The sequence below is a fragment of the Orycteropus afer genome, unplaced genomic scaffold (genome assembly GCF_000298275.1).
Source record: "Orycteropus afer afer isolate SDZICR_OR568_19922 unplaced genomic scaffold, OryAfe1.0 scaffold00123, whole genome shotgun sequence".
Taxonomy (NCBI): Eukaryota; Metazoa; Chordata; class Mammalia; order Tubulidentata; family Orycteropodidae; genus Orycteropus; species Orycteropus afer.
The window spans coordinates 5,009,931-5,024,958 of NW_006921710.1; the positions used below are offsets into that span (position 1 = coordinate 5,009,931).

At 51.9% G+C, this 15,028-nt stretch overlaps 1 protein-coding gene across 1 annotated transcript; it reads right to left on the reverse strand.

Moving 5' to 3' along the window:
• Window positions 1-3,827: 3,827 nt before the first annotated feature.
• On the reverse strand, window positions 3,828-11,849 carry DOLPP1 (dolichyldiphosphatase 1). The gene is given in 9 exon segments (XM_042781462.1): window positions 3,828-3,864; window positions 5,785-5,874; window positions 6,391-6,519; window positions 7,080-7,178; window positions 7,398-7,497; window positions 7,597-7,681; window positions 7,857-7,883; window positions 7,886-8,037; window positions 11,774-11,849. Coding segments are annotated over 9 exon segments (795 nt in total).
• Window positions 11,850-15,028: the final 3,179 nt, after the last annotated feature.

Sequence of the window (15,028 nt, forward strand, 5' to 3'; positions counted from 1 at the left end):
ATTTGGGACATCTTTGACCTCCGCCTCATGGGGACCAGCCTCGTGCTGATCTTTCTAAGAGACATTGTTCAAGCACCAAGACACTTTTGCAGGATGGGTTTGTGAAAACCCAACTGTTTGAATGTTATGCCAATGCGTACTTGTAGCTTTGGATAAAATTTCCAGTAACTGCATCATGCATAAAATTCAGAAGGCATTTCTGTATCTCAAACCACTTGGCTATAGTGAAGACAGCAGACCCAGAACTTGGGTGACCCAGAGGCAACCCTAAGGGTGACTAGACCCTGGTGCCAAAGATGGAGGAGAAGAGCTTCAATTTTGTGTGTATGTGCAAAATACTGAGTAGAAAAGAACTGTTTCAAACTTAAATATTTTACATACCATTTGAAATTTGAGCATGTTATAAACTTAAAAAGTTAAACATAGACTGAGCCCACTTTTAGTGTTTTCTGTTCCTTGCAGATATTTTCAAGTTTCTCTCTTATTTCTTTGAAATAGTAAAACAATTTAGTTTGTGCAGTGTAGTAAATTACTTAGTATGGCTTTTCTACCCATAAGTCATTGTCAACTCAGTGGTGGAATGAGCAACTGAGGAGCTCCTGATTGTAAATGTTATCCACCTGGGTTACTTCTGTTGGGCATGGCACAACACAATGTTATGGAAGGCTCTCTCTCAGGTGTTTAGAGTTCTGATACTATGATTGGCTAGTTTGGCCACTCTGCCAAGCTCAAAAGGAGGCCTCCTAGAGGCAGAACTCTGCTGGTTGAGGAAGATGTGCTGCTGGAAGAGACATGTGCTGTTGGGAAAGACACAAAGGGACATGCACTGCTGGGGGAGAGACTGTGAGAGACTTGGCTGAGAGATGGTGGGCTGGGAAAGAGACTAAGCGTTTTTCCTGAACTTGAATTGTAGCCTGGTGCTTCTCTAATAAACCCCGTAATCTGTGAGTTCTGCGTGGCCACTGCAGCACATTATCGAACCCAGGAGAGAGGTGGTGGGTGCTTTGGGAGGAACGGTTGGAGAAAGAGCTGGAGGGAGGCAGCATGTCTGACCTTGCAGTAATAGGCCTTGGCCTATTGATGGTAATTCTGTCTTCCTCTTGTGGATTGGAGGAGGTCAGAACATGTGGCCTCTTTGCCGTTTTTTGCATTTTGTCCCTGATTAATTCCATCATCTGAAGTATTGAGACTGTTTCTATTGTCTGTTGTTTCTGCTGGTACTCATGGTGTCTTACTGCCTTTCGGATCTGGTCATCTTTGTCTCTATTTTGGTTACGTTATTTACAAGTTATTTGTATAAAGTCTAGGATAAAGGTTCCTTCCTCCAGGGGTTTGTCTTGGCCACATACATGGGATCATAACCATCTGAGGTCACCTTAACTGAATTTCAAAAAAAATATTGACTATACCATGGGCTGCCAAACAACAAACATTTATCTTGGAAGAAGTACAGCCAGAATGCTCCTTGGAAGTGAGGATGCGAGACTTCATTTCACGTATGTTATCAGGAGGGACCAGTCCCTGAAGAACATCAAGGGAAGACCCTCAATGAGACGGGTTGACACAGTAGCTGCAACAATGGGCTCAATCACAGCCAAAACTGTGAGGGTGACACAAGACTGGGCAGTGTTTCATTCTGTCAGAACCAACTCGAGGGCATCTAGCAATATCATGGACCACTTGGGAGACCTGAGCCCAGTTTTCAGGCCCATGTGAGGAAGAGATTACTTCTGATTCATCCTGACCCTGAGGATGTAGCTCATTTGCATCTCCACTTAATGATGGAGGAAAGATTAGACTTCCCACCTTGGGCCAGCTCTGGGGTTTCACTTGTGTTCCTCTTACTCCTACAAGGCCTCCAAACACCCAGCTCAGTTTGCAGTGACTTTTTCAAAGGGAGATAGTAATCCAGCCATACACTCAACAAACATTGAATTAAACAAAGAGGGGATGTTTATCCTGGAGGAAGTTTAGGGAGGAGAAGCTGGTTGTCCCCAGTGCACATGAAAGAAGGAATGAGATTTACTAAGGGCAGAGCCAGGGCCACCAAGGACCACACAGGGGGGCAGACTGGAACCAAAAAGAAGGAAAATCTTCTAATGCTGACAGCTGTCTAGAAGTAGTATGCTGAATCTCAGTGAGGCAAGGTTTCCTCACTGAAGGGATGGATGTACCCAGAGGCTAGACAAACCCTGGTGGGCAATGCCACAGAGCCAATTCAAACCCCTGCTTTGCTTTGAGGGCTGGAGGGGACTAGATGTCTTGGAGAGGCTTACGATGTCATGTTCTTAACCACATCCTTGATTCTCGTCATCATGTGTACCTTCAGCTGCCCCCAGCCTCCTCCCATGAGTTTGAGTCAACATGTGCTCAAGCCGCCAGAGTTTACAATTTTATTTTAAAACAATAGTAAACAATTTCAATGATTTTTCTTAAATCAAACCACCTCACACTTGGCTTGTCTCAGGCAAAAAAGTAAAAAATAAAAATAAGAAGGGGAGGGAAGGGAAATGTGGGGACTGACCTACCTTCCCCAGAAATAAGCCCCTGGTCCTAGCATCTGGAATGGCTTTTGGACACTGTCTTTAACAAATGAGAGAAAAGAAAGCACCAAAATATTGTGCTTCAGCAGCAGATTAGGAACCTCCACAAAGAAAACAGGGAGAAAAGGATTCAAACACAGATCTTAAGTGGCCTGGTTCAGTTCTAGAAACTCCTCTAACAATCTGAAAGCTTCTCCTCCCCACAATTTCGTCTCAGAGCAACTTAGAGGTTGGTCCCTTCAGGAAGAGCCTCCTCTGAGCTGGCTCCGTGGCGGATCAGTGAGCCCAGGCCCCAACACAAGACTTCAGGGTGAACCTGAGTGGGTTCCAGCCTACTGGAGAAGGGTAGGAAGGACAATGACATGTTCAGAGCACGCCAAGGGAAGGGAGGGGGACATCAGGCACCCACTGCCCTGTTCCGCTCACCCCAGCTCCTAGTGCCTTAGCATTTTGTTCAAGTGGGGATGAAGACTAAATGCTACCAGATGGCAGGACAAAAAAGAGCGGTAAACGGCTTGGGTTTGCTCACCCACAATGTGCAGGCTCTTTTGTCAGAAAGGGACCATTGTCTTGGGGACAGGGGACCAGAGAAAGCCCTTGTGGTATAGGATCAATGCGGGACAGAACCCAGTGATAGCAGCCACCAGACGTGTGCTCTCTCTGGGCACTCACCCCAGACAAGGAAACACTGAATGAGGTTCTGGAATGGCAATGGTGGCAGGGACGGAACGGGGTGGCTTCCTCCTCCTGGTCCCCCAGGTCATCTCGCAGGCCCAGGGAGTTCTGGGCTCAAGGCAAAGGGCCTGGGAAGCTGAGCCGGGCCCCTCTGTGTGCAACCCAGCCACTGCAGAATAGGGTCTCTCACGGCCTCATCCCCAAAATCCTATCTGCCTTTGACAAAAACCAAAAAATAAATAGTGTGTACTTTTCACTCCACCTGGACTTCCTGGCCCTGAGACCAGAGGCACAAGCCCTCCTCCTCTACCCCACACCCTAGTGCCCATGCCAAGGGTACTTTCTGCCTGACCAGGGGCTGGCAGCAGCACAGTGAAGGGCTCTGGCCCTGTGGCCCCTGGCAGCAGACCCTCCAGGGTCCCAGTTGAGGGGCTGGCTTGGCCTTTTGGTCCAACTTGTTCATTAAAATTAAAATAAGAAAAAAAAGGCTCCACTTGGTGACTTGGGTCTGTAGAGGTCTCTGCCTCATCCCTCTGTCCGTCATTCTGTCCATCCTGCAAGGCATTGTGCAGGCCAGACTTGGAAGCTGGACCCAGCCACATCCACCAGTCACTGTAGTTTTGTCCCCAGCTTGCGCTGTCTGTTCCTGAAAAATGTGAACAGCGGTCAGATTCTAGGATGCCTGGAGCTCAGTGAGCCAGACCCCGAGTCCCTCTACCCAGTGGTCCCCTCCCTACCCATAGTCCAAATGAAATGGGCAACTGCTGGGCCAATCAGAGCTCCTGCTCTGAGAATTGGGCTTGGAACCTAGAGGTGGTCACTCACTTTGGCCAGCCCTTCATCATAGATCTCAGCCCTGAAGGCCATGTGGTCAGGTGTGGGGAGGGTGGATCAAGATGAGAAAACAGGCAAAAGAAACCTTGCTGGGTTCCAACTAACTATGAGAAGTTCCCCTTCACATATAAACTCACACAAGTGGGGTTCTATTATTAACAACCAAAACAGAATTACCATAAGATACTGAACTCCCTTCAGAAAGTATGCAAGCAAAGATAGGACAACTACCAATGGAGGTTATGGATGGGGATTTGAGGTTTGGTGGTGTGACTACATCCATGATAGGCCAGGAATTTTACGAGAGCAGGGATGATCGCTCATATTTTCAGGGGAGGTTGGCCGAGGCCCAGAGAGTAGAAAGGGGCTTATCTAGGGTCCCATAGTTAAAATATGGGTCACATAACAGAGACCCATAAGACCGTGCGTGGTCTGGCCCCATCTCACCCTACCCCCTGGCTCTCTGGTTCCAGCCACACAGGCTCTGTCCGTTGGTGGATTCACTGGGCTTCGTCCTGCCTCAGGAGTACTGCATATGCTGTTCCCTCTGCTGAGAACACTCTCCTGCCAGCCCCCAACTTCAGCTGGCCTTCTCTTCCTCTGCACTGTTTGGGTCTGTTTTCTCTTATGAAGCCTGTCCCTGACTCTACTCCCACATCGTGTCTCCCCCTGTCACAAGTTCTCGAGGCCCTAGGCCTCGCTCCACGGCACTCATCAGGTAGGCGTATCATTCCTTGTGTCACCATCTGGTCACATCTGTCTGCCCTGCCTGATAGGAGCACCACAAGGGCAGGGATGGTGGCTATGTCACTCTGCACTTAAGCCCAGCACAAAGCCTGGCAAAGAGTGAAAACACACTGAGATGCTGGTAAATGAAGGCTGGTGGCAGCCAGCCAGGCAGGGCAGGGCAGGGCAGGGTGGGGCTGGCCACTCTCGGGACCAGGGGAAGTACTCAGCTGAAGCCAGCTGGGGCCTTTCCACCACTAATGGAACTGCCCTGCCCTAACCCGCTCAAATCCCCTTTTCTCATGGATCCGTGGCTTTACTCTTAAGCTCATTAGGATAATTGGGACCATGATGCACTAAACACATTTCCTGGCTGCTGCAATGGTCTCATCCCAGCCTGCCCCACCCCATGGCTCCTCTCACCAGCTCCTTGGAAAACCTCCCAGGGCCTGAGCTTCCTCTTCCACGCTCTGGAGCCTAAGCTCACCTCAGGTGCCCTCTGAATTCTGGGAGAAGCCACCCCTCTCCTCACTCCTTTGGGTGCCTCACCCAGGACTTAGGGTAAGGGGACCAGCAGAACGTGAGTCAGGAGACTCCAAAGTCCAGCTGTGCAACCATGGCTGGCCCCCAATTCACTGTGCCTCAGTTTACCTATCTATAAAAAGATGTCTGGACTAAACAACTCCAAGGGTGCACACAGGCACCCTGGGCATCCACGCTGCCCTGGTCTCTGTTTCCAGGTCATAGAGGTGAAAAGCACAGGCTATGGCCAGGCAGCCTAGGTTCAAGACACACGTTCAAGACACACCTCCCCACTCACTAGCTGCCAAACCTCAGGCAGGAGACTTCCTTCCCTCTGAGCCCCAGAACTCCCACCTATAAAATGGGGGCCATAAGAAGATTCAATGAGGCAACGAGAGGAAAGTGCTTAAGCAAGTACCTGGCTCTTGAGGAACCCTCTCCAAGGAGGCAGGGACAGACCTAGAGCTGGGCCCCTCAAACTCACCTGGCTTCTGCCCGGGTTACTGTGTACTCAAACCAGAGCACGTTGGGAATGAGGCTTGTGTCTCGGATTAGGAAGAATTCAGAGACAGGCCTGGAAAGAGATGCCCAGAAAGGAAGGGCTACATCAGGGCAAAAGACGGTCACCACACCAGACGCCCCAGTCAGTGCCTGGCACCAGTGCTGCCCCTCGCCCCACTGCCCAGGAAGTCTTCGCCTGGCCTGAAACCCCCAAAGCCACGAGTGAACCAGTCATGTCACCTGGGTCATCTTAAGCAAAGGCACCACCCCATGGTACACACAGCCCAACAAGTCTTGGGGCAGTTTTCCAAGTCCCTGAGAGCCTACTCAAGGACAGAGGATGAGACCCTTCCTTCTGGGCTTGAGGAACCCCTCCTTCCCCACATCTCTGCAGCCAACCCTGTGGAAGAGGTGGAAGCCAAGCAAGTGGACCTCACCAGAACCGGGGCACTAGGGCCCTGCCAGGGAGGCTGTGGCTGGGGTCAAGACACATGGGTCCCCCTATTGATGGCCCCATCTGCAGGAAGGAACAGGGGCCCTGGTACCCAGGAAGGCAGGAGGGGCAGCAACAGGGGCAGGAGGCAGTTACCAGGCTGCTATCCTGGGGAACAGTGGGGTGAGGACCTCCTGGGTGAAGATGAACCAGGCGATGGCCATGAGGCTCCCGGCGATGCCCCCATAGAACACCTGGCTCCAGCTGTGGTATAGCAAGTAGACCCTGGGCCAAGGCCAGAAGGGAAGCTCATGAGAGCCAACCAGAGACAGGTCTCCACAATCCCCCACGCCCACGTTCCAGCTTCCCAGGGACCTGTGTGCACACATGTGGAGACACACACAGATAGGACACAGGGTCCTGTGAACAAGAGCCTCAAAGCTACTTCTGGAAGGAGGCAGGGAGCTGTGCTCCAACCGCTGCTCCTCTGTCTCTAGAAGTGAGGGGGGAGGGTGGCTCAGCTGGGATCTGCCTCTCTTCCATCCAGCCCTTGAATTCTGAGGTCATCTGCAAGGGGCTTCTCCAGGACTCTGGGAACAGGTGGCTAAAACGTGAAGGTGTCCCCAGGACCTTGAGCTCAGCTGGGAAGAAAGAGTAAAGGCTGGGCTGGAAAGGGCAGCTGGAGCCTAGTGCCTCTAAAGCCAGAGGCTGAGACTCTGGCCCCAGCCCTGCCCTACAGGCTCTGGGACTAGGGTCTACCCTGGGGACTCCAACTGAGACCAAGAATCCAGAAAGGCCCCAAGTGGACAAGGTATGTATCGGGGAGGCTTTCCCTTCCTCTGTACCTGCTGTAGGAGACTAGAAAGGCTGCAGTGAGGAGACCCAGGGAGAGCACGTGCCTCCACAGCAAGTCCAGGAACCTGGCGTTGTTCGTTTGGTGCATTCTGGGAAAACAGGCCCATCAGAAGGCCTCAGCCCACAGCCTGGAGTTGGGTCTCCCAAATAGCCCCTGGCCCCATCCAGATAATCCCTGGGCACCTTCTAACTTGGCTCCAGCTCCTCCCACCCCTAGGGGAGGCCAAGCCCCAGAGGGAGTCCTAGGGGCTAACAGTGACCCCTGGCACACACACAACCCTGCCACCCAGGGCAGGGCAAAAGCTCACCTTAAATACAGGAAAAGGAAGGAGTAGACAGAGAAGAACCACATAAACTGGGAATGGCTAGAGGGCATCCCGTACTTGGTGTTCACTGCAGTGTGGGGGCCTGGGAGAGAAAGGAGAGCAGGGCATCATGGGAGGATTTAGGCATCCAAGTAATGCCTTGACCCGGGGGACCCCCTAGTCCCTCTGGACCAGGTCCTACCTCCACAGGGCCGTGGCTCCTGGACGACGTGTTTGATCAGCCAGTTGACCCCCTCGTTCAGTGCCAGGCCCCCGAGGAATGAGATCTGTTGGGGAAGAGGTGCGATCAGTTGGGCTTCTGGGTGCCTGCTGGCCACCACCCAGTCCCAGGATCCTGGCCCGACTGGACCGTCCAGTTCAACCAGTAAACAAACGTGGAACTAGTCAGGAAGTTCCATCCACCTCAAAAAAGGGGGAAGCAGGGAAGGGGAAGGCAAGCACCTGGGAGATTGCAGCTTCCTCTTTCTTAGGATGGAGTTACTGGGGAGCAGGTAGAAGGTGGCAATTTGGGGCAGACTCACCGTGTGCAGCTCCCGCTTGAATATGATGAGGGTCACAAAACCAACGATGACAAACACAGGGCTGAGGCTCAGGTAGGCAAGGAGGTGGCCTGAGAGATCACCTGGAGAAGACAGGGAGAGTGGGATGAGGCTGGAACACAAGAATCCACAGAAAAGGAGCTGGACCCTGTGAGCGGGCTCAAGCCCTGGGCCAGTCCCCAGCAAGTCTGTTATTCAAGTAGGGCCTGAGCCCAAAAAGGGGTCCCCAGCAGGGCCAGAAGTACAGGGCCAGGTCGTCAGCAACACCTCAGTCTGCCAACTGGCCCTGTCAACTCAGTCATAGGCACAGTATGACAGCATCTGTTTACCAAGCACTAAAGTTCACACAAAGAGCCTCGGTGGCTCAGTCGTGATGTGCTTCGCTGCTAGCTGAAAGGTCAGTGGTTCAAGCCCACTAGCCGCCTGTGGGAAAAAAGACCTAGCATCCTGCTCCCATCAAGATTTACAGCCTAGAGAACTCTTTGGGGGCAGTTCTACTGTGCTATAGGGTTGCTATGAGTCAGAATTAACTGCACACAACAACAATGAAAAACTTCACATATCATGAGGTGCCTTTACTATCTCCATTCTATAGATGAAGAAACTAAGTTCCAGAGGGGTTGCATGACTTGCCCAAAGTCACATAGCCAGCGTGAGACGGGGGCATGGACTATAAAATCCAAGTCTCTAGTCCGGTGCAGGGCTTTTTACCCATCACTCCCAGCCAAGCAGGATTTGAACTCAGCTCGGTCTGACTCTGGAGGCCAGATCGTGTGCTGGGGAGGCAGCCTGGAGAGCATGGGGCAGCCTCCGTACACAGAGGCTACCTGCTGGGGCTGCTGTAGCTGAACTCTGGGCCTCCAGGGAGATTACCTGCAGACTGGACTTTGCCAAGCAGCCATCTCTCCACTGGCAAGAAATGGGTCTAGTTACCCGTTTTTTACTCTCCTAACAGGCCTAGAACAGAGGCAGTGTGAAGAACACTGGTGCTTTTGAGAGACTGAGAGGTGAAAGCCACTTTCCCCCTGCCCAAGGGCAGGGCTAAGCCTAAGTCCAAAGACTGCCCTCCACATTTGAGGCTGAGCAGCTATATGGTTACTCTGGGCTGAGATGGCACAGTTCAGGTCTCGGGCCAGTACTTGCTGGCTGCATGGCCTCAGGCCAGGACTTCACCTCCCTTAGTCTCAACTTTCTCGCCTGTAAAATGGGACTATTAGTGCCTATTTCCTATGGCTGTGTGAGCATTTGATGAGATGGGGACTGTGAGATGGCCAGCTCAGTGCCTGGTAACCAACATACTTCCATGTTGAGAGGACTCAGTGTGGCAAATGGCTCTTACCACCAGCCTGACCTCACACAGGCATCAGGGAAGGTGCCCTTGCACGGCTGAGTCCAGATCCCAAGCCTGAAGAGATAGGCACACATACCAGGCCTCACCTCCACCTACCCAAGCTAGTACTGGCTTAGAATTGGCCTGGAAGAACTGGGCATCCACCTGGGTAACATCAACTGGGCCCCCTGGGTGAAGAGGTAACACTGGGCAAGGCCCTACTTTTTCTGGGGCTGTCTGCCCATTCATACAATGGCCTAGCCCCTTCCAGCCCTGAGATACTGGGTCTCTTGGCTGACTCCAAGGCACTGGGCTGTGAGGACAGGGGGTGGCTGGCTCCCCTGAACATTTGGCCATCTACATGGCCCATCCCACAGTCAGGATCACTCTAGTCCATTCCTGCAGATATCGTCAGCAGTTCTACCCTAGCCGTTCTCTGATGCAAGCCCCTTCCTGGCTCTTACTATTCTTGGGCTAAGTCCAAACTCAGCCCAGCTTATCAAGTCCTACACAGTCCTGGCCCTGCTTCTCCCATCTTCTGCTCCAGTTCCAGGGACCTAACATTAGCTCCTGAACGCACCGTGCTCTGTCCTACTTCTAGATCTTTGCACACAGTTTCCCCTACCTGGGATGCTGTCTGGGTCACTGCGACAAACATACATAAAGTATCCACCACAGTAGCAAAAAAAAAAAAAAAAGGCAGGTACAGTCCCTGCCACCGTGGGTGGAGCTCTCAGTCTGGCAGTGATCTGTAACCAGAGCATCGTTCATGGTAACACTCGTCATCAGTGCAGATACTGGGCTGAAGTTGGTCTCTCCCTCCATATTCCGTAAGAGAAGTAGTAGGGTCTTTTTACACTCTGCTCTACCCCACAAACCAAGCGCAGCACTTGGCACTTAACTGGGCTGCAAAACTACATTAAGTGAATAGATGGGTGAAGCAACTACCAGTGTGATGAAGGGTAAGAGGGAGAAGTGCAGGGGGGCATAGGAGTGTGCAGGAAACTGGTATTCACCAGATGCCTCCAGACTCAGCCAGGTCCCTCCTCTGGGCATCCATAGTACCTGCAAAGAGTCCCTCATCACAGCCTGTGTCATGTTGCTTGCAGTACGGATTCCTTCCTTTCTTGTTAGACTATGTGCATTACAAGCAGCTACTCTGAAGCCAGAGAGGGGAGGTCACAGAAGTGCTGAGGCCTTAGCCAAGTCTCCTCCTTCCCCAGGTCTCAGTTTCTGTCTTATAAAGTGGAGGTTTCTCACAGCCCAGGAGGGTAGGGACATATTCGGCCTGTGCCAGTCTGGGGCCTGGCACTCAAGGGCTCAGTGAATGTTGGCTGAATGAATGAATGGTGGGCGGGCAGGCAGGAAGAGATCAGCACCTGTCCGGGCCACCCCCTCTCCAGTATAACCCAGAACACCCAGGGTCAAAGATCCCTGGCCACCAGCCTTGAGGTCTGCAGCAGGCCCAGGTTCTCACACCTCTGTCTATGAGAACAGCAGAAGCAGGCTCTTCCTAGGGCAACCAGGACTCACCTTGCACCCCCACCATCCTACCCAGGGAGAGAAAGGTAGGCTTCACAGGGCCCTGAGAAGGTGAAATAATATTAACTGTAGTTATTGTTGAATGTTTACTTAAGTGCACTAGGCATGTCTCATGCCTTGTGTTACCCTGATTCTCACGCCACCTGAGTGAGGCACTGTAAATTAGATCCATTTTAGAGATGAAGTAACTGAGCCACAGAGTGGTAAAGTCACTTGCACAAGGCCTTAGCCTGAGCTTGAGCCTAAATTCTTGTGTCTCAAAGGCCCAAGTTCTGCACCACTTGTACTAGACCGCCTCCCTTCCGGTAGCTAATGGACCTCTCAACTGGAACACCCTAAACTTCTAGAGATATTTTTCAATGGTAGCCCTCAGAAGTCAAGATCCTGAGGCTGCTTGCCCCTTAACAAGCCCTCTGCTGTGAAGCCGCGCTCTGCTCAGGGCGTGGCACCCAGAAGCTACCCAAGCGATAAATAGCTGCCTGGCCTCAGCTTGCACACTCCCAGAAATGGGGAGCTCCTTCTACTACAGGCAAATTCACAGCACTGTTTGAAGGAAACAGGCACTCCCTGCACACCAAGGAAAGTCCGGCCTCCCTGGCTCCGAGAAGGGCGAAAGAAGAGGGCAATGTTCAAGTCAATGATCCTTTTCCGCATCACGATAGCCCCGCGACCCACTACAGACCACTCGCACCCAGGGACCTGGGGGAGCGCCCCAGATGCGCAGCCGCAGAGTACGCGAGCGAGCGGCTGGTAATTTCGCCCAGATCATCGCCGCACCAATGCGCCTGCGCGGCGCGCGCGCCGGCCGAGCCCCTCCATAGCTCACTATTTGACAGTTCCCACCCGAGTCTCCCTGCGCCCTCTTCTCAGGCTCGCGCGGGTCGGAGCGCCCGTGGCTGAGGGGATGGTCCCGGCAAGGCGTTCTCGGAGCCGGGGCCGCCTGTTACCTGCAGGATATTCGACGTGGGTGAGGGTCACTGGCCGCCATGAAGCAGGGAGCGAGCACTGTCCGTCCGCTGCCATCTTACCCGGAGACCGGGCTTCGCCGAGCAGCCAATGGGGAGCCAAGGGGGCGGTGGTCCTGACCTATCACGCCGGGGAGGCGCCGCGCACCCAATCAGAGGTAGATACAAGTAGCAGCGCAACCATTCAGCGTGTAGGCTGTGGGGCTGGCCCAAACGACGAATCAGAGAGCGGGGCACCTAGGAGCCTGCGAACCGACCAAGCCGGTGCCCAATCCAAGGCGAGCGCAGGTCGGTGCCTGGCCAATCAGAAAGGGGGAAGGTTACGGGACAGACCGGAGAGTAGAACTGCCATTCAGAAGGTGAGGCCGGCTCGAAATGTGGGCAGGGCGGACCAATCAGGTGCTAGCTTGGGGGGCGTGTTGGACTTTGGTGGGAGCTTTGGTTTGGATGGGACCTGTGGCCGGGAGTAAAGACTCTCCTGTATCTGGAACTTGCCTGGGGTTGGCGGGACCTGAGTGCCGGTCAGAACGCATGCTCAAAGCAGAGGTGCTACCTCGGCAGGATGGGATCTGGGTTGAACCACTTCATATTAGTAAACTAAGGCCAAAGTCCCAGGGACTTAGCTGTTCTCTGCCATTTTCTGACCGGCAGAAAAGCACACAAAGCAGACAACTGTTTTGTTAAAATTATCTGGTTGAATTGGTTAAAAAATAATAATAATAATGTATATAGCTCACCACATCAAAAATAAAAAGAAGAAGAAAAATGCGTAGGGTGAATGGGGTGACGGAAGGAACTCCCAGGGCAGGGAACACAGTTGTTGTTAATGTGCCATCCAGTCGGACCCGACTCATAGCAACCCCTCCTTGGGTTTCCGAGGCAGTAGCTCTGGTAGCATAGTGGCTAAAGCACTTGACTGCTAACCAGAAGGCTGGCGGTTTAAACCCACCAGCCACTCCTCGGAAGGAAGGTTGGGCAATCCTACTTCCGTAGTGATACTGCCTCGGAAACCCAAGGAGGGGTCGCTAGGAGTCGGGGCCGACTCGACGGCAAATAACAACAAACAACAACATCACTAGGAAGTAGATTGCCCCATCTTCCTTCCCGGGAGCGGCTGGTGGGTTTGAACTGCTAGTAGCAGTCCAGTGCCTTAGGCACTATGCTACCAGAGCTCCTAGGGAGCACAGTATTCACTTCTGTAGAATAGAGGCTTAGTTGACGCTCCAATTGAAAGCGTAATGAAGTTAAGGACTCCTTTCATTCATTCAACAAACACTGATTCAGTCACGTTTATGCTACTTAATAAGACTTGGGAGCATTTTAAACAAGTCTCTTTTCCACCTACACCTGTTTCCCAAAAACATTCTTTTCTGGCCCTGCATAAAGAGCTGCACCTTCCCACCCATCTTGCCCTCTCCTAATGCCACTCCCTCTCTAGCCTGATTGAATTGCTGGCAGTCCAGCTAAGCTGTTTGGCTTCCTCTTGTCTCCTAAGCTTTGCACATGCTGGCCTCCTGCCTGGAATGCACTACCCCTTCAGCCCCACTTTACCTGACCAAGGCCAACTCAAAAGTGTTTGTTCCTACAGGTTTCCTCAAATAGGTGAGGGGCCTCCACTGGGCTTCCACAGTTGCATCCCCCTTCCTACCTCAGCACTGATCACACTAGATTGTAACTGGTTTCTTGTCTGTCTTGCCCATTAAACAATGATTCTCTGACTTTGCAGAACATCAGAATCAGAATCAGCTTGTAGAAAATGCAGATCTCTGGGTTTTACTTGTCAAACGATGTATTGCTTTGGGCAAATCTACTGCAAAAGACCTCTTCAAAGTGTTAAAAAGCAAAGATGTTACTTTGAGGACTAAAGTGTGCCTGACCCAAGCCATGATATTTTCAATCACCTCATATGCACATGAAAGTTGGACAATGCATAAGGAAATCCAAAGAAGAAGTGATGGCTTTGAATTATGGTGTTGGCGAAGAATAGTGAATATACTATTGACTAACAGAAGAACAAACAAATCTGTATAAGAACGCTCCTTAGAAGTGACATGGCAAGAGTTTGTTTCAATTGTTTTGGACTATTATCAGGAGGAACTAGTCCCTGGAAAAGACATCATGTTTGGTAAAACAGAGGGTCAGTGAAAAAGAGACTTTCAATGAGATCGATTGACATAGTGGTTGCAACAATGGGATCAAACACAGCAACGATTGTGAGGATGGCCAGGATCAGGCAGTGTTTTGTTCTGTTGTACACAGTGTTGCTTATGATTTGGAACTGGCTCAACAGAACCTAACAACAGCAACACTGGGGCCAGGACTCATTCATTAGGTCTGGATCAGAGTCTTAGAGTCTGCATTTTGATGTGCTCTGGGGGTTATGCTATATGTGGTTTCATCAGGCTACAACTGAAGAGGTCCTAGGCTCCATGAAGTCAGGGCCTGTTATATACCTGAGTCTGGCCCAGGCCAGGCCTAGAACAAGTGCCTGATAACTGATATAAGTGGTTATAAAGTGAATAAACAAACCTGGGAATCCTACTGACTCGAGTATCCTGTTCTGTGAGCCCACTGGGCAGCTGAATTCAGGACCATTGGGTGGGCTGGGTGATCTGAGGGGATGATGAGGATTCAGAACCTACCACTGAGCCAGGCAGGGCCTCCCAATCCAGCTCAGCTCTGCTCAGCCCCCCACATGGCCTAGACTGGGTCTGCCTGGGTCAGCTGGCCCTAATTCCTTGTCACCTACCCACAGCCACTCAGGCACTGCCATTATTAGCTTCTGAGAAGCAAGGTGTGAGGAGCAAGCTGTGAACTTCCCAAAATAGTTCCCTGGGATAGGGCAACCATCCCAGGTCTGGGCTGCACCTCCCTTGCCTGATGAGCATCTGCTATACCAATGAGCAAATAAGCCTAGAAAGGCAGAGTCCCTCAAACCCAGGCCTGTCCAACTCCAGAGTCGTCTCAGCCCAGGGAAAGCATTCCTGAGGAGGTGACAGAGAGAAGGAACTATGCAATGAAAGGGTCTATCCAAGCCAAGGGGTTAGGGTAGAGGGAACAGCATAATCAAGTGCCCTGCAGCAAGTGTGTAGCTGGATGAAATAGGCAAGAGGAAGAGAAGGGGCTGAGGTAGTGGGTGCAGGGCGAGGTTGGAAGGGGCTTGGCCATGCAAAACTTGAGCCACTCTTGGTGGTGAGGAGAGGGGAGCCCTGAAAGATGGGTTGCTTATTTGCTTTT